The 18,613-nt window shown below is 47.3% G+C and overlaps 1 protein-coding gene across 3 annotated transcripts in view; it reads left to right on the forward strand.

The window, feature by feature from the left end:
* The window catches only part of LOC307209927 (ABC-type organic anion transporter ABCA8-like), a 60,598-nt gene that overhangs the window by 37,351 nt on the left and 4,634 nt on the right, over positions 1 to 18,613 (forward strand). For all 3 annotated transcript variants that reach the window (XR_013835789.1, XM_079965354.1, XM_079965353.1), the window contains exons 25-34: positions 2,924 to 2,992; positions 4,589 to 4,680; positions 7,478 to 7,601; positions 8,466 to 8,592; positions 11,056 to 11,147; positions 11,410 to 11,582; positions 11,899 to 11,974; positions 13,941 to 14,035; positions 14,482 to 14,601; positions 15,159 to 15,299. Coding sequence is in view for 2 of the 3 variants with exons in the window: in XM_079965354.1 (XP_079821480.1) it covers positions 2,924 to 2,992; positions 4,589 to 4,680; positions 7,478 to 7,601; positions 8,466 to 8,592; positions 11,056 to 11,147; positions 11,410 to 11,582; positions 11,899 to 11,974; positions 13,941 to 14,035; positions 14,482 to 14,601; positions 15,159 to 15,299 (1,109 nt within the window). In the remaining variant the exon portion in view is untranslated. The remainder of the gene's footprint in view (positions 1 to 2,923; positions 2,993 to 4,588; positions 4,681 to 7,477; positions 7,602 to 8,465; positions 8,593 to 11,055; positions 11,148 to 11,409; positions 11,583 to 11,898; positions 11,975 to 13,940; positions 14,036 to 14,481; positions 14,602 to 15,158; positions 15,300 to 18,613) is intronic.

The raw sequence follows: 18,613 nt of genomic DNA on the forward strand, positions 1-18,613 counted from the left end.
TTCTGTTCTCATCCTGAAGCAAAGTTCTTAACTCGAGGTACTATTTCTAGGTTAGTGGAGTCTGTAACCTGAAGGGTCTGTAACTTGAAGTGTCTGTAACCCAAGGTACCACTGTAATCAACCAGGGTGACCAAGTGTCAGGCTTCAGGGAAGTGGCTTCCTCCTTCCCTTTGGCCCGTGGATAAGCAGAACGAAGCAAAAATAGACTCTTACCATTTAAAGAGATTTAATGATCATAGCGAAAGAATAAGGAGTCCATTCTTGGAATAAAGATGCTCCCAATTAAGGTTTACACCCACTCCCCCCCGAGCCACCTCCTCTTTTGGAACCGGATCTCGCAACCACTGTGCCATCTGTGCAGCTACCTTATCTAATCTCCTTGACCTTGGGCTGATCAGCTGGACACTTTCCAGCGAACCAGGGCCTGTTAACTCTCTCTCTCCCGGTTCTTCTTATCCTAGTTGTTCACCACCCAGTTCTTCCCAATTTTTGTCTTCTGAACTCTGTCCCTCTGTGAACCACTATTCCAAATCTATACTGTCCCACTGCAGGAGCAGGGGGAGGGGGAGGCTCCCACCATTCCTCATCTGTGCAGCCCTCCTCAGCATGGTCCCTAACACCAAGGCAGTTTCAGTCCCAAAATCTGGGCTGAAACTGGATTGGAATGGGTCTAGATAATTGGTTTCACCTAAGAATGCCTGAAGCAGCCTTGCCACCACCCTCCCAACCACATGGCCAAATAGAGGGATAATGGTGACAGGGACATAGTTATCAACACTTCCAGGTCCAGGGAGTCCTCTTGATACTGCTGCCTTCTTCGAGGATGGTGGCACCACCTTCTCCCATAATTAAGTTTTAATTACTCCCTGGTCAACCCCCTGCATTTTGCTCTTATGAAGCAGAGGATCAAGGAATTGCATCATTGGCCCCACAGTTTCAAGCATCTGTTCTACCGGCGGTGCCAGTTTAGCCTCAAGATTGGGACTGGAGCACAACACGCATGTGCATGTCATGTGCATGTCACGTGACACCACACATGTCTCCCACCACTGCACTGGCTGGTGCAGCCTTCTGCTAGGCTATGTTGGGAGAGGGCAGTGCTGGGAGATGCTGCACAGGCTGGTGTGACCCTGAGCTAGGCATGCTGGTACCCACAATGGCTCCTGACACTGCACAGGCCACAGCTTTCCACAACATTGAGCTGGGTCTCCTTCAAACAAATATTGAGGGAGTGGAAGACATCTCCACCCCCTTGAGGTGCTCTCCACATCCTTGGGATGTAATACAGTGGCACCTTGGGTTACAAATGCTTCGGGTTACAAATGCTTCGGGTTACAAACTCCGCTAACCCGGAAGTAGTTGCTCCAGGTTGCAAACTTTGTCCCAGGATGAGAATGGAAATTGTGCGGCTGCGGCGCGGTGGCAGCGGGAGGCCCCATTAGCTAAAGTGGTACCTCAGGTTAAGAACGGTTTCGGGTTAAGAACGGACCTCCAGAACAAATTAAGTTCGTAACCCAAGGCACCACTGTAACCGAAACTGATCCAACAGCTCTGCTCCATTTGGATGCCTCCATATGGCTTAATCCTAATCATGGCATCCAATTCCAAACAAACCTGAGGGACTTTACTCACAAAATGACTAGCAAATTTGTTTTAGCAGAGATCCAATGGGACATTTTGGTACTAAATTCCAGGATTCCCCCTTGCTCTGTTGCATTCCTCCACATCGAGAGGGGGCTCCAGGCCCTCTGGGAATCGCCCACACATCTATTGATTCTGGCTGCCTACACACACACACACACACACACACACACTCCACCGGGCACACATTTGGAGCCCATCCTCTCCTCTGCCTCATGAAAAGGATTCTGGGAAGTGTAGTTTATCCTCTGCAGCCAGGCATTTGGCTGACTAACATCCTATGTCCTTTTATATGTTTTTTTTGGAAGGGGGGAATGTTTGTTGCTTTGGTTTGTTCTTGTCCTTATTATGCATTTTGTATCTTTTGTCTCATATTTATATGCTGTGAATCGCCCTGTAATTTTCAGATGAAGGGCAGTACAGTGGCGTAGCGTGGGGGGTGCAGGGGGGCCGGCCGCACCGGGCGCAACATCTGGGGCGGGGCGCTCGCCGCCTCCGGAGTCGCCGAAGAGCCTCGGGCGCAGGCTGTAGCAGAGCCCCATGTCTCGCGGAACCGACGAGCTGTGCGTGCGTCCGGGCTGAAGGCGTCCGGCAGGCAGCGGCTCTCAGCGCTCGCCGCGGTCCCCGCGCGTCAGGGCCGCGGAGGGCGCACCAGGCAGCCCCTCCTCACAGCCCCGCCGCCGCTGCTGCTGCTGCAGCTGCTGGGCCATGTTGCATTTTCCTCGCCTCTCTGCCCTCCTCCTCCTTCGGGCAAGCGGCGTCGTTTGGGCGGCAGCGCCAGCGGCAACTCGCCTCAGATCACCTGACACGGACCCGCCACCGCCGCTGTGGCTACCTTACCGTAAATATCCCAGCCCAGGCAGCAGCAAGAAGAAGCTGGCAGCAGCGGCAGGTTAGGGGTTAGGGGCGCAAATTACTTGCCTTGCCCCGGGTTAGGGGGTGCAAATTACTTGCCTTGCCCCGGGTGCTGACAACCCACACTACGCCGCTGGGGCAGTATACAGATTTAATACATAAAAAACAATCCTGCAGTTCCCAATTTTCCTATCTCCCACAACAAGAAGCACTCGACATAATGTAGGTCTTAGAAGCTCACAGGTCCTCGAGTCACTGTCTTTTGAAGTCATTTTCTTTTACTTCACAAACTAGTATACTTCTGAGTAAGCAGAAACAGTTAACTTAATTTGGCGGGACACTAACTTTCAAGCTGACAGGCACTGGCACAACCTGACTTCAGTATTAGAGAGAATAATCTACAGAATCACCTTTTTCCCCCTTACAGATGTTGAGTGTACCGCTTTATGATGAAGAGAGACCATTAATGAATCTGATCTGGGCGGCTTCCTTTATGGTGAGGAATGAATTCAATATTTGTATGGGAGATATTTTAGTTCGTAGGGTGTTGTATCCAATGGAATGGGTGTTCACCTTGTTGCGAGACACTAGACAGGAGCAAAGACTTGTGGGGAGCAGGCTGGACTCCCTCAGTTTTTCCTCCTGTCTAGATGCATACAGGTGAAACTTGGAAAATTAGAATATTGTGGAAAAGTTCATTTATTTCAGTAATTCAACTTAAAAGGTGAAATTAATATATGAGATAGACTCATGACATGCAAAGCGAGATATGTCAAGCCTTTATTTGTTATAATTGTGATGATCATGGTTTAAGCTGAATTACTGAAATAAATGTACGTTTCCACGATATTCTAATTTTCCGAGTTTCACCTGTACAGTACATTCCTCCCATCTCTCCTGACTCAACTAAGTTTTTTACTAGTTTCTGAACCCTCTTTTTTTCTTTAGATTTCCCTTATCGTCATTTTAGTTCTACAGTTCTTTGTCCATGCATTGTGGTTTCTTACACACACAAAAAAACCAACCAACTAACCAAACAAACAAAGAAACAGACAGACAGACAGACAGACAAATGAAACCCTTTCCTTTGCTCTTTCTGTTTGGTTGTTCTGCTTATTTGCCACCCTTCTTTTATTCCTTAGTTGTTTACTTATATTGATAAATTTTCCAGAATCAGTGCCCGATGAGATATGCGACTCAAAAGACATGTCTCATTCATTTCCTCAATTCTGAGTGCTACCGGTAGGCTGCCCTTATCCCAGAACTGGTTAGTCAAATGCTTTCTCAAGGGTGCGGTACGTCGACACCCACCAATGGCACATCGCTTCCCCACCTGGAATTTACACTCGGGCCTCACAGCTCTTCAGAGACCTCCTTTCAAACGTCTATGTCTTGCACCCCTAAGGATCCTTTCCCTCAAAGTTCTCTTTTGGTGGCAATCACTTCGGCACACAATGTCAGAGTTTTCAGCCCTTTCTACACCTAAACATCTTTGTATTTTCCACAAGGATAAGGTGGCGCTATGTTCAGACCCTTTCCTTCCTTCCAAAAGTCTATCTAGGTTCCACGTCTAACAAGATCTGACTCTCTGACTTTCCGTCTGCATCCAAAATAACCTAAGGAGCAAGCCTGGCACTCCCTGGATGTGCGCAGAGCTCTGAAAGTTTACCTACATCATACAAAATCCTTCTCTACAATGGATCTCTCTACCTGGTTTTTAAATGGCAAGGAGAGGAATCTTATCTCCCTGTTTTACTGATGAGCACTAGAAAACTAAGACCACATTGTAGATAAGAGCATCTGAGATAACTCTTGCTTGTCTTGTCTCTGATTTTAGTGCTGTGGTGTTAAGATGAGAGATCCCCTTAGTTGCCCCAGGTATGGTGTGGTTAGGATGTCAGATGATTGGCAGGTGTGTTGGTTTACCCCAAATGGCTGCATGGGCCAAATGAAGAGGCAATGGCTTCCCTCCACTACTGGTTTATAGGACTGTAGCCCAAATATAGTGACTTAAATTGGTTATAGGTCTGTACAATTCTTGAACATAATTGGTTGTTTCTGATTTTTTTTTTTTGTTTTTTGTTTTGTTTAGCCTTACTTCCACATTGTGGTTCTCATTCTTTTACTTCGCTGTCTGACGGCGAAATATGGCAGGCCGGTTATGAGAAGAGATCCTGTGTTTAGGTTTGTACACATATGGTTAACCTGCTATTGCAGTCAGACTTAGTAATGCAAAAGATTTTCCTGTTTTTCTTCTGAAATGATGACTTTCAAATACATACAGTCATACCTTGGCTCCCAAACGCCTTGGGAGTCTAATGTTCTGTCTCCCAAACAATCGAAAACCAGAAGTGAGTGTTCCGGTTTTCGATTTTTTTTTTTTTTTTTAAGCCGAATGTCTGGTGCAGCTTCCGCTATTGTTTACGGAGCGCCTGTGCAATCAGGAACCAATCAGAAGCTGTGCCTTGGTTTCTAAACTTTTCGGAAGTTGAACGTACTTCCAGATTGAATTCCGTTTAACTTCCAATGTACATCTGTACCTCACTTTTTATATCCATAGGTTCCCCTCTCTCTCTCTTTTAAAAAAGCAAGTTTTCCTAGTTCTGCACTTAAGAATCCCAATATCCCCTGGGAGTAATTCAGTGTAAGGTAAAGGTACCCCTGCCCATACGGGCCAGTCGTGTCCGACTCTAGGGTTGTGCACCCATCTCACTTAAGAGGCCGGGGGCCAGCGCTGTCCGGAGAAACTTCCGGGTCACGTGGCCAGCATGACGAAGCTGCTCTGGCGAGCCGGCACCAGCGCAGAACACGGAAACGCCGTTTACCTTCCCACTAGAAAGCGGTACCTATTTATCTACTTGCACTTTAGGGGTGCTTTCAAACTGCTAGGTGGGCAGGAGCTGGGACCGAAAGACGGGAGCTCACCCTGCCGCGGGGATTTGAACCGCCGACCATGCGATCGGCAAGCCATAGGCACTGAGGTTTTACCCACAGCGCCACCCGCATCTAATTCAGTGTAGCGCTAAGCAAATGGCTCTGTCAATGCATCTCTGCTGGCCTGAGGGAATCAACTTCTCTCTCTTCCCACTTACTGTTCCAGGGGTTCTCTTGACCCCTTCCCCAAGCCAATTTGATGCAGTAATGGATGGAGGAGTTGGGGTAGTCCTTTTGTACTTTTGGAAGTTCTTGAACAGGTTTCCACTGACAGGGATTTTTTTAGTTTAATCCAGCCCTTGGTTCGCTTTATTTATTTATTCCATGAAAACATTAAGGCAGAGATTTCCAAACTCTGTGTTGTGAAACGTTAGTGTGTCGGCTGCAGTGTGTAGGTGTGTTGTGTGAATGCTCCCCACGCTGAGGTAAAAATCATGGACTTAGGGGACTCAAAGAATCCCATTGGGAGTTGGGCAGCAAAAGCCAAACCCCAATTCTCCTCCTGGGGCTGGGAAGGGGTTAGTTTAACCTCCAGTTTGCTAGTAAAATAGAATTACTGTGTTGCGAAATAATGCATGTCTAAAAAGGGGTCACCAATGTGAAAGGTTTCATTTCACAGTTGTTGTTGTTTTAAAGAGGATATTCAAGATTTAACAAACACCTTCATAATTTTTAGGAATCTTTCATTTCATGAGGGTCCTTGTTTTCTTCCATAGAGCCAAACTTCTGAAAAAAGAGGATATGATTTTGTTGTTAAAGTATGATTTTAAAAAATTGTCTCACATAGGCAGAATATATAATAATTTGATTTATTATATTTCTATGCTTCTTTTCATTCAAATGAATCCCAAAGCTGCTTACAAAAAAATAATAATAGGGATAACATGACAGAACATAATAGAACATCACAAATAACAACATAAATGAAATAGAATAATTAACAAATTATCAGTAGAACATTTGCAATCTATAAAACACTGCTTACAAATCAATAACTAAAAAAATAAGACAAACGTCACATTTAAAGCAAACCATATTATATAATTAACAAATCAATACAGCATTTATAATCTTTAAAACAATGTTAACAACGTTAACAATCAATCTTTAGCTCCAGAAGTTGACTTTATAAATAGAAAAATAATAATGGTGATCTTAATAATGTTACACACCACCCCAGTCTCCAAATGGTGAGAGATTCCAGGGATTTCAGCGCATTCTCGAGTTCAGTTTTCTTTGAATGAAGACTGGCAGGGACTAGAGGGGCCTTAACAGCATTAACTTCCCAACAGATCTTGCTTTCCCATTAAGCTTCCAGGGAAGCCCCAAAGCCCAGCACAGAGCAAGCATGTCTCTTGTGTCTCCAGCTTCTCCACTTCCTTTCTGCCTAGCTCACACTACACTGGCTATTGTTCTTGTATTTGCCTGGCGAGGCCCCGGGCCCCACAGTTCCCTTAGATAATAAACACACCGACACAAATGTTTAGCTTATTGGGATAAAATAGGCCACAACTTTATTGGTTATGGAAGGGACGCGGGTGGCGCTGTGGGTTAAACCACAGAGTCTAGGACTTGCCGATCAGAAGGTCAGTGGTTCAAATCCCCGCGACAGGGTGAGCTCCCGTTGCTCGGTTCCTGCTCCTGCCAACCTAGCAGTTCGAAAGCATGTCAAAGTGCAAGTAGATAAATAGGTACCGCTCCGGCAGGAAGGTAAACGGTGTTTCTGTGTGCTGCTATGGTTTGCCAGAAGCAGCTTAGTCATGTTGGCCACATGACCCGGAAGCTCCCTCGGCCAATAAAGCGAGATGAGCGCTGCAACCCCAGAGCGCTGCAAACCCCCCCCCCCATGCGTTTGGGACAGTTATCTTCAAAAGCAGATGTAGTTTTGTAAGGCAGCAGCATTTTTTGGGCTGTGACGAGTTTGCACATTAAGTTCAGAGATTCTCGCTTCCTTATGGACTGTTTTCTGCTTTCCTACTTGAGAATGGAATTCATTCCTTGGTGTGCAGTGCTTTTGAACACTTTGTGTGGTGTCTTTGATCTGTAGGATTTCTCCACAGAGAAAGAGCAGCCATCAGAATCCTGAAGAAGCCAGTCAGGGCGATGATAGAGATGTTCAAGAGGAAAGGGCAAGAGTTCAGAGTGCACTGGCCTCTGCAAATCAGGAAGAGGTAAAGCAGAATTATTGTGATTTCCTTGTTTTAGAAACGCTTTATAGCTTGCTCTGATGTTCATTGCAGTGATTTGCTTGTGCAATGTAACTTGATGCCTGCTCCAACTTATGGTCACTCTGGAAAATAAGCTTTTACTGCTTTAACATCTTTGGCACTCCCCGGGTACTTCTTATAAAAGCTGGAAAAAGTGGAGGAAGAGATGCTAAGAGAAAAGGACTGAGGCCTCCTAGATAAACAGAGCTCTGTGTAGGGATGAGATATTAGTGTCTGGAAAAAGAGTGTCAGTACCTTAAGTGCTGGAAAACTAAGTACTGCAGATACTCTGTTTTTCAAAAGCCAAGCCATGCACCCCCATACTTTTGAAAATGTTGATATCTCTACAGTAGCTTTTGTTATGTGAATGGTTATGCAGACCACCAATTGGGAACCACTGTCTTGGCTTATTAACATATTAATGTTAAGGTGAGCTACTTGACTGAACAATAATTCTGGGATCTAGGTCTTGAAGCATCATCTTTTCTTCCATCATCTTTACCTGGTTTCTTAATATGCCACAGTTCTGACAGTTGTTTGCATTGCACAGGTGTGTGATGGGGATGCTGGCACAGTTAGTACTATCCAATGATGTATACTTGAGGCATTTAGCTTTGGAGCGGGACCACAGTTCACTGATAGAGCTCATGCTGCCAGTCAGAGAGTAAATAGACAAATAACCTGGCTTGTTATAAGTCAGCTTCTTCCTATGTTTCTGTCTGAAGCAGAATGTCTTCCATGGCTCTTGCTTTGACCCACTTAAACCAAAGGTATAGCTATGTATGTATATGTGCCGTAAGCAAGCTTCTCTCTTCTGCACCTATTTAGAGACCAGTTATCCTAGTCAGCAACTTGCGCAAAGAATACAGAAGTGAGAAGGCTTGTTCCTGTGGCAAGAAAAGCAAGACGCTGGGGAAAGTGGCCACCAAAAGTGTCTCCTTCTGTGTTAAAAAAGGTTTGCTGGCAATGGAAAATTACTGTTACAGCTTGACCAAAGAAAAGCATAACTTTTACTTTGTAGTCATTTTGGGGGATGCTTGACATTTGAATATATTGTAAGTGACTCAGATAGGAAGGAAAGGAATCAGTATAGGGGCAGACCAATCCTAAACCCCAGATCTGCTGGCTGCTTGTTGGGCTGGGTTCTGATGTGGTGCAGGCGCCCCTTCACTGGCATGGGGCCACAGCTGCTGTTGAAAGTTTCGCTGCCATTGATCTACCAGTTGCAGCATTTTTACTGGCAGTAGCCCCAGAAAGGCGGTGTTCCCGGGGAAAGCCAGAAGCAGAGCCAGACTTGAATCTACTGAACCCAGAAGACCCTCTTCTTCCTAGAGGGGACCCAGGATCAGGCTTGTTACCAATGGCAGCTTGGAGATGGGCTGGGTAATTTCATCACTACAGTGGTACCTTGAGTTACAGACGCTTCAGGTTACAGACGCTTCAGGTTACAGACTCCGCTAATCCAGAAATAGTACCTTGAGTTAAGAACTTTGCTTCAGGATGAGAACAGAAATCGCGCAGCAGCAGCGTGGCAGCAGCGGGAGGCCCCATTAGCTAAAGTGGTGCTTCAGGTTAAAAATGGACCTCCGGAACGAATTAAGTACTTAACCTGAGGTACTACTGTATTGGTTTCAGTGGAACGTACTCCCAGACCGGCCGATGCAAGCCAGCAGGGCTTTGGAAATAGTGGGGTGATTTGCCACTTTTCTCTCCATTGTGCCCAGGAAAATTTTCTTCACTGTTGCAGAAAGTTAAAACTGAGCAGAACTGAGAAGAAGAGCATTTGTTGCTCCCAGGGAATCAGGCTGCTTAAAAAGTTATTTTAAAGTTTTGTATAAGCCGTTTTACTATATCAAAAATCAACATTAAAAAACACACTTCTCTAGAGTCTAAAATAATTATAGGGAACCTAAATTGCCTTAGTCTAATGATCATATTCAATTGTAAAGACTTTGAGTAGTACCTGGGAAGATGACTGAGGCAACTGAGAGTGCAATATTTCTTCTGAATATAGCTACCCTTATTTTATTTTGTTTGTTGTGATCATGTGTAGTATCCTTGCAATATTTCTTATAAATATAACTAGCTATCTGAGACCATATAACACCGGTCTTGAAAGACCTTCATTGGCTCCCAGTACATTTCCAACACATTTCAAAGTGTTGGTGCTGACCTTTAAAGCCCTAAACGGCTTCGCCCAGTATACCTGAAGGAGCATTTCCACCCCCAGTTCAGCTCGGACACCGAGATCCTCCTCTGAGAGTCTTTTGTTGAATCACTGCAAGAAGCGAAGTTACAGGGAACCAGGCAGAGGGCCTTCTGAGTATGTGGACTCCCTGTGGAAGGCCCTCCCAACAGATGTCAAGGAAATAGAAGACATCTGAAGGCAGCCCTTTTTAGGGAAGTTTTTAATGTTTGATGTATTTATCGTTGTCAGGGGTTCAGGAGCAGAGGCACAGGGGAGAGAGAGAGAGGAGAGCGAAGGGGAACAATCCGAGGGCAGCGTAGGGGAGTATGACAGTGGGCCGAGAGATTCCATGAGCTTCTCCAGCGATTCGGAAGATTCCCAGAAGGGGGCACCGATGGCCAGGGCAAGGGGGGTCCCGGGAAGGACGCACCAGAAGCAAGGGGCCAGCGGCGACTCCCAAAGCAGCAGCTGGAGATCGGGACCAGCTTCCCCACCAGGGCGTAGCGAGGGGGAAGAGTCCCATGCGTCAGGGCCGGCTTCCCCTCCAGTGGGGAGAGAAGATGAGGCAGGGCTGACCACGCCCCTATCGCTGAGTGAGGGAACGGAGGGGAAGTCAGACCCAGCCAACCCCCCCGAAGGGGGAAGCAGTGACAGGAGCAGTGTAACGGTCAGGAGGAAGGTTGCCGGCTGGGCGCGCGCGCCAAGTTCAAATGTACAGGAGCGCGGGACAGCAGGGAGGTCGGATTGGGAGCCAGGTCCTAAAGCACGCCGGAAACAGGGGGAAGAATCCGGGGAATCAGCATCAGAAGAGTCCAGAAAGGGCGACACCCCAGAGGGCAGAAGGACCCAGAGGAGAAAGGAGCAGAGGAGGAGGTGGAGCAAGGCTAGGGTCTTGAACTGGTGTCTGGGGGGAGGAGATTCAGATGGAGCTTCAGCGGTCTAGGATTGAGACGTAGAGCTGCACGCCGCGGCTTTGAAATGGAAACTGAACCTTAATAAAGACTTTTGTATATAGTAAGAACTGGCGTTGGTCCTTTGTGAGCTGGGACCTTGGGCAGCTCTGACAATCGTGTTTTTAATATTCTATTGGGAGCCGCCCAGAGTGGCTGGGGAAACCCAGCCAGACGGGCAGGGTATAAATAATAAATTATTTTATTTTATTTTATTATTTTATTTGCTGGGATAATGTGTAGTATCCTTACAAAAGTGTGAGTATGTGTGTTGTTCTAGGAGAAATTTTGGGGCTACTTGGACCCAATGGAGCTGGTAAAAGTACAACAATGAATATGATAACAGGAGACACAGATCCAACAGCTGGACAGGTAGGTGTGAGCACTAAAATGTACTCTTCTTTTTCATGAGCAGATGCACCATCACTGCAAAAGCCAACTTCAATGCATTACAAAGAGTAGTATGTCAATGGCATCAATAGCAGATTCCCATCTAGGACTAGTAAGAGGGAGGGATTTTTGCATGGGAGGTAGAAGATTGAGGGCTGGCCTTTAATTTCCTAGATAGGACTTTTATATTTCAAAAGATGACTCATGTTGGACAAATTTAAATGGGGCACAATATTTTGGACAGGTCCTGATGAAAGGAGCTGATGCAGCTGCAACGGAAGAAAATGCTGTCGGTTTTCTTGGCTACTGTCCCCAGGAGGATGCCCTCTGGCCCAGCCTGACCATGAAAGAACATCTGGAGATTAATGCAGCTGTGAAAGGGATGCAGAAAGACTCAGCTGGTGTTGCTATCAGTCGGTAAGGGCAGCAAAAGATCCTGCTTTCATGGTACACTTCCTATCTCTTAGTTTTTTGGGCTACTGAGTGCAAAGCCCCGCATTCTATACTTGACAGAATCGTTGGACTTTGAAAGCTAATTGTTTTTAGCATTGACATTTCTCCTTGGTAGGTGGGCGTTAAATTCTTACACTGGCAAATAGTACATGTGGTTCATTTCCATCCAGTATCATAACAGCATCCCTGAGATTCACTTGCAGCCTCCCCTGTAATTCTTATGCAAAAGAGATCCATTCTAGAATACTCCAGATGTCGTTTCTTCTGCCCTTTCTTTCAGAATAGTTCAAGCTCTAGAACTCCAGGACCATTTGAAAACGGCAGCTAAGGCATTACCAGCTGGACTGAGAAGGAAAGTAAGTTCTGTGTTTTGTTAGTTCCTTGAACCTGTCACCAAATATTTAATGTTGGCTAATGGCTAGAGACCAAGCGGCATCACAAGGTACTTGGGTTTGTTGCTCAGTCAGAGCTAGTTCTTTGCCACTGCACTGCCTATTTTCCTCCTTGCCCACACTGCTGCGTCCTGGTCTTCACCGACACTGCCGCCTCCACCTCTTCACTGCTGTTGTTTGCCGGGAAGTCCATCTCATTTGCCTGTCTACTGAGAGAAAATGCTCTCTCCCACTTCCCTGTTCTGTTAACTGAATTGTAGGTTTCCAAGAGGCAAGTCACAGTGATAACAGCAAGAACCTTTATTGAACTACAGAACTGGATAACAGGGGCAAAGCAACTGCTTATATCCATTTCTGGAGGCCTGGGCCACTCCCACTCCCACTCCCAACGTGATTGGCTGTCTTCCAAGCTGCGAATCACGACTCAGAGTCCAAGGGCCAATGGCAGAGGCCCAAATCCTGAAATGTTCTATGATTGGATATCATGTATCGAATCAGAACACAGGAGCTCAGAGTTCTTAGTCCAGACTCAAGCTCAGGCAAACATGGACCACTGAATACATAACATTAAAAATCAGGGCCATTCACAGCCCACTACAAGGAGGGAGGCTTACTCGCATGGCAGGTGGATACAGTGTGCAAACCTGGAGCCAGCCCTGGTTTATTAACATCTACATTGTATGTCATTATGTTATGCTGGCTGGGAGATTAGCCTGTCTTTTGAGTTAATTGGATTGGTTGTGAATAAGAAGATGCAATGCAAGAGGATCACAGAACAATGTAGTCCATGGTACAGATTGCTGTTTTGATTATTTAAACAACATATCCACACCTTAGTTCTTAACAGACCTTCTGCTCTAAATATGCTGCAGTCTTACCAGGGTGTGTCCATTCAAAACTTTGGGACTGAAAATTATCCTTGGAAGTCCTAATTGCATTGCTTGTCCACCAACCTCAGTTTCTTCAAGGAAAAAGGGTTCCAAAATGAAATGTATTATCAAAATCTCTTATTGGCTTATTTGCCTGTCCGAGCATTCGGCATGTTTTAGTTTGGTCTCGCTAGGGACGTTGAAGAATTCTGACAAAAGCGGTAATGAGAATAGAAATTGCCAATGCTTGTTTATCCATCCTGTTTCCGAAATGGAAATGAACCCAGCATGTACCACTTTGTTTTGCATTTGCTGTTGTTGTTGTTTCAGTCCACAAACAATACATAATTCATTATTCTTTCCCCTGTTGCTTCCTTTGCACTGAAACAAATAATTTTGCCACAGCGGACTGTCAGACGGATAATGCAGTTTGGGCAGGAGAGAAACTACAGCACAATGGAATCAGTGTGTGGAACAGAAAACAAAGCCTTCTTACAATCACTAGTTCTCACTCACATATTGATAATTTTCTGGGTTTCTGCACCTGGGCAACTGTCACCACAGACTCATCTGTCTTCCAGAACCCTCTGCAAATATTATTAGTTGTATTTGTACTTACTCCCCACCCCCACAAATTAAAGGTAAAGGTAAAGGTACCCCTGCCCGTACAGGCCAGTCGTGTCCGACTCTGGGGTTGCGTGCTCAACTCGCTTAAGAGGCTGGGAGCCAGCGCTGTCCGGAGACACTTCCGGGTCACGTGGTCAGCGTGACGAAGCTGCTCTGGCGAGCCAGCACCAGAGCAGCATATGGAAACGCCGTTACCTTCCCGCTATAAAGTGGTACCTATTTATCTACTTACACTTGGGAGTGCTTTCGAACTGCTAGGTGGGCAGGAGCTGGGACCGAATGACGGGAGTTCACACCGCCGCGGGGATTCGAACCGCCGACCATGCGATCGGCAAGTCCTAGGCGCTGAGGTTTTACCCACAGCGCCACCCGCGTCCCAATGTTTGATCAAATGTTTGAACTTTAAATGGTTATTATTATTTCCTTCATTTTAGTTATGCTTTGCCCTGAGCATGCTGAGTAATCCTGCAGTGATGCTATTAGATGAACCAACAGCAGGAATGGATCCTAAAGGAAAGCGCCAAGTGTGGTGAGTGACTCATGCACTTAATATCTCGAAGCAGGTTTGTGAATTTGCAATACATAACAGCATATCACTCAAAATAAAATGTATACTTATAATGATGTACTTGCATTTAGGAATCCGAGTGCCTTTTTGAAATACAGTGGTACCTCAGGTTACATACGCTTCAGGTTACAGACTCCGCTAACCCAGAAATAGTACCTCAGGTTAAGAACTTTGCTTCAGGATGAGAACAGAAATTGTGCTCTAGTGGCGCGGCGGCAGCAGGAGGCCCCATTAGCTAAAGTGGTGCTTCAGGTTAAGAACAGTTTCAGGTCAAGAACGGACCTCCGGAACGAATTAAGTACTTAACCCGAGATACTACTGTACCAGACAATAATGTCTGCTAGGAACAGGCTGTTTACGGCTCCGTCAACCCTACTCCACCCTAGTAAATCTTATGTTGACTGCAGGAAAGCAATCCTCACTGCGCTGAAGGACAAAGACCAAGGAGCCATTTTGACAACTCACCACATGGAAGAAGCTGAGGCAGTGTGTGACAGAGTAGCCATCATGGTGACTGGACAGCTCAGGTGAGCTTTTTGCATTTTGTTTTCCAGCATATTAGGATACCATAAACAGCTGTTGTGCTGATGGGGCAAAAGTTTCTTCTTATTCTTTTTCCACCTTCTCATAAGAAGCTTGCTGTATAGTTAAGTTTTTACCTCTATCTTCAGTACACTGTATTTTATTTTATTGCTCTGGCTAGTGGCTGATGCAAATAGATTCTTCTGATTCTGAAGCTCGCCATGTTCAACTTATAATTTGTTACGTTTTTGACAATAACTGTCTAAAGTGTGTTTTAAAAATAAATTTTATTAGAGTTCATAAAGAAAAATACAGAACTTAATATCAAATATCTTTTTTATCAGCATTGATCTAAATAAGATAAAAACATAGCAAGAAAGAAAGAGGAAAAGATAAAGTTCAGAAACTAAAGAACTTCCCATCTTCATCTGTCCGCTATATATAAACAATAATAACTTCATCCACTCCAATATAACACTCAACAAAACCACTTTCTATAACAAAACATTATCTTCAATCCCCAAATCCAAATGTCACAAATGCTGATTCCTTCCTTCTGCAGGTGTCTTGGTTCTATTCAGTATCTGAAAAGCAAATTTGGCAAAAATTATTTGCTCCAAATAAAAGTTAAGGGCGTGGACCATGGGGAGCTTCTGAATACTCATATTCTACAGATCTTCCCACATGCAGCTCGTCAAGAAAGGTAACTGCAGTGTTTTTCCTGCAGCTTGACACACAATTTCCTGAATTATTTTGGTTACTATAGTTTATGTTCAGAGGGACGCGGGTGGTGCTGTGGGTTAAACCACAGAGCCTAGGACTTGCTGATCAGAAGGTCAGCGGTTCGAATCCCCGCGACAGGGTGAGCTCCCGTTGCTCGGTCCCTGCTCCTGGCAACCTAGCAGGTGGGACCGATTCGGATGGTCCGCCCCCGCCACTTAATGGATTCAATTGGCTTCCAGAGAGTGGTAGGGGATGCTTTATCCCAAGTTGATGGCCTTTCAGCTGATTCCCTGGTGGCACGCTGGAATGCGGAGTTAACCAGGGCTATTGACTGTCTGGCTCCGAAGCGCCCTCTCCGATTGCATGGAGCCCGGACAGCCCCGTGGTTTCCCCCGGAGCTGAGGGTGATGAAACAATCGTTGAGACGGCTAGAGCGCCGGTGGCGGAAAACTCATTCTGAATCAGACCGGACACGGGTTAGAGCTCAACGTCGAGCCTACCAAGTGGCAATGGCGACGGCGAAGAGGGCCTTCTTCGCCGCCTCCATTGCATCTGCAGAAAACAGCAGCAGGAGACTTTTTCAGGTGGTTCGCAGTTTATCGGAACCACCTGTACCACCGGGGCCTGGTAGGGACCCCAAGATCTCCTGCAATGCTTTTGCAAAGTTTTTTGCAGATAAAATCGCTCAGATTCAGAAGGAGGTAGACTCCACAGTGGGAGCAGGGCCAGGGCGGGAGAGTGCTAGAGTTCTGTCTGGTCCTGTTATATGGGATCAATTCCAATCTGTTACCTCCGAGGATGTGGACAGGCTGCTTGGACGAGTGAAACCGACCACCTGTCTCCTTGATCCTTGCCCATCCTGGCTGATAAAAGCGAGCCGGGAAGGGCTGGGCGATGGGCTTTGCGGGGTGGTGAATGCTTCCCTCTGTGAGGGAGCCTTCCCAGACCCGCTGAAAGAGGCGGTCATTAAACCGCTTCTTAAAAAAACATCTTTAGACCCGGCCAATTTGGCCAACTATCGCCCAGTCTCAAATCTGCCATTCTTGGGCAAGGTGATTGAGCGGGTGGTTGCTGAACAACTCCAAGCACGCCTGGAGGAAACGGACCATTTGGATCCCTTCCAATCGGGATTCAGGCCTCACCATGGGACTGAAACTGCCTTGGTCGCGCTGGTTGATGATCTCCGGCGGGCTAGGGACAAAGGTGAGAGCTGTTTCCTAGTTCTGCTGGATCTCTCAGCGGCCTTTGACACCATCGACCATAACATCCTTCTGGACCGTCTAGAGGGGCTGGGAGCTGGGGGCACTGTTATACAGTGGTTTCGCTCCTTCCTCCTGGGCCGTGTTCAGAAAGTGGTGGTGGGGGATGAGTGTTCAGACCCTTGGGCCCTCACTTGTGGGGTACCTCAGGGTTCCGTCCTCTCCCCCATGCTTTTTAACATCTATATGAAGCCGCTGGGAGAGATCATCAGGGGGTTTGGACTGGGTGTTCATCAGTATGCAGATGACACCCAGCTCTACCTCTCCTTTAAATCAGAACCAGTGAAGGCGGTGAAGGTCCTGTGTGAGTGCCTGGAGGCGGTTGGAGGTTGGATGGTGGCTAACAGATTGAGGTTGAATCCTGACAAGACAGAAGTACTGTTTTTGGGGGACAGGAGGCGGGCAGGTGTGGAGGATTCCCTGGTCCTGAATGGGGTAACTGTGCCCCTGAAGGACCAGGTGCGCAGCCTGGGAGTCATTTTGGACTCACAGCTGTCCATGGAGGCGCAGGTTAACTCTGTGTCCAGGGCAGCTGTCTACCAGCTCCACCTGGTACGCAGGCTAAGACCCTACCTCCCTGCGGACTGTCTCGCCAGAGTGGTGCATGCTCTGGTTATCTCCCGCTTGGACTACTGCAACGCGCTCTACGTGGGGCTACCTTTGAAGGTGACCCGGAAACTGCAATTAATCCAGAATGCGGCAGCTAGACTGGTGACTGGGAGTGGCCGCTGGGACCACATAACACCGGTTCTGAGAGATCTGCACTGGCTCCCAGTACGTTTCCGAGCACGATTCAAAGTGTTGGTGCTGACCTTTAAAGCCCTAAACGGCCTCGGTCCTGTATACCTGAAGGAGCATCTCCACCCCCATCGTTCAGCCCGGACACTGAGATCCAGCGCCGAGGGCCTTCTGGCGGTTCCCTCATTGCGAGAAGTGAGGCTACAGGGAACCAGACAGAGGGCCTTCTCGGTAGTGGCACCCACCCTGTGGAACGCCCTCCCATCAGATGTCAAAGAGATAAAGAATTACCTGACATTCAGAAGACATCTTAAGGCAGCCCTGTTCAGGGAAGTTTTTAATATGTAATGTTGTACTGTTTTTAACACTGATTGGGAGCCGCCCAGAGTGGCTGGGGAAACTCAGCCAGATGGGCGGGGTATAAATAATAAATTATTATTATTATTATAGCAGTTCGAAAGCACACCAGTGCAAGTAGATAAATAGGTACCGCTCCAGTGGGAAGGTAAATGGTGTTTCCGTGCACTGCTCTGGTTCGCCAGAAGGGGCTTAGTCATGCTGGCCACATGACCCAGAAGCTGTACGCCGGCTCCCTCGGCCAATAAAGCGAGATGAGTGCCTCAACCCCAGAGCCGGCCACGACTGGACCTAATGGTCAGGGGTCCCTTTACTCTTTACTTTTACCACCATTCTAAAGGGTTCGGGCTCTGCAATTTACAAAACGTTAATGGAGAAAGAGATGCATGTTAGATTCAACTCCCCCAATTCAGCGGCGTAGCGTGGGTTGTCAGCACCCGGGGCAAGGCAAGTAATTTGCACCCCCTAACCCGGGGCAAGGCAAGTAATTTGCGCCCCTAACCCCTAACCTGCCGCCACTGCCAGCTTCTTCTTGCTGCTGCCTGGGCTGGGGTATTTACGGTAAGGTAGCCACGGCGGCGGGTCCATGTCAGGTGATCTGAGGCGAGTTGCCGCTGGCGCTGCCGCCCAAATGACGCCGCTTGCCCAGAGGAGGAGGGCAGAGAGGCGAGGAAAATGCAACATGGCCCAGCAGCTGCAGCAGCAGCGGCGGCGGTGGGGCTGTGAGGAGGGGCTGCCTGGTGCGCCCTCCGCGGCCCTGATGCGTGGGGACTGTGGTGAGCGCTGAGAGCCGCTGCCTGCCGGACGCCTTCAGCATGGACGCGCGCACAGCTCGTCGGTTCCACGAGACATGGGGCTCTGCTACAGCCTGCGCCCGAGGCTCTTCGGCGACTCCGGAGGCGGCGAGCGCCCCCCCCCCAGATGTTGCGCCCGGTGTGAC

Source organism: Podarcis cretensis (assembly GCF_951804945.1).
Source record: "Podarcis cretensis genome assembly, chromosome: 2".
NCBI lineage: Eukaryota > Metazoa > Chordata > Lepidosauria > Squamata > Lacertidae > Podarcis > Podarcis cretensis.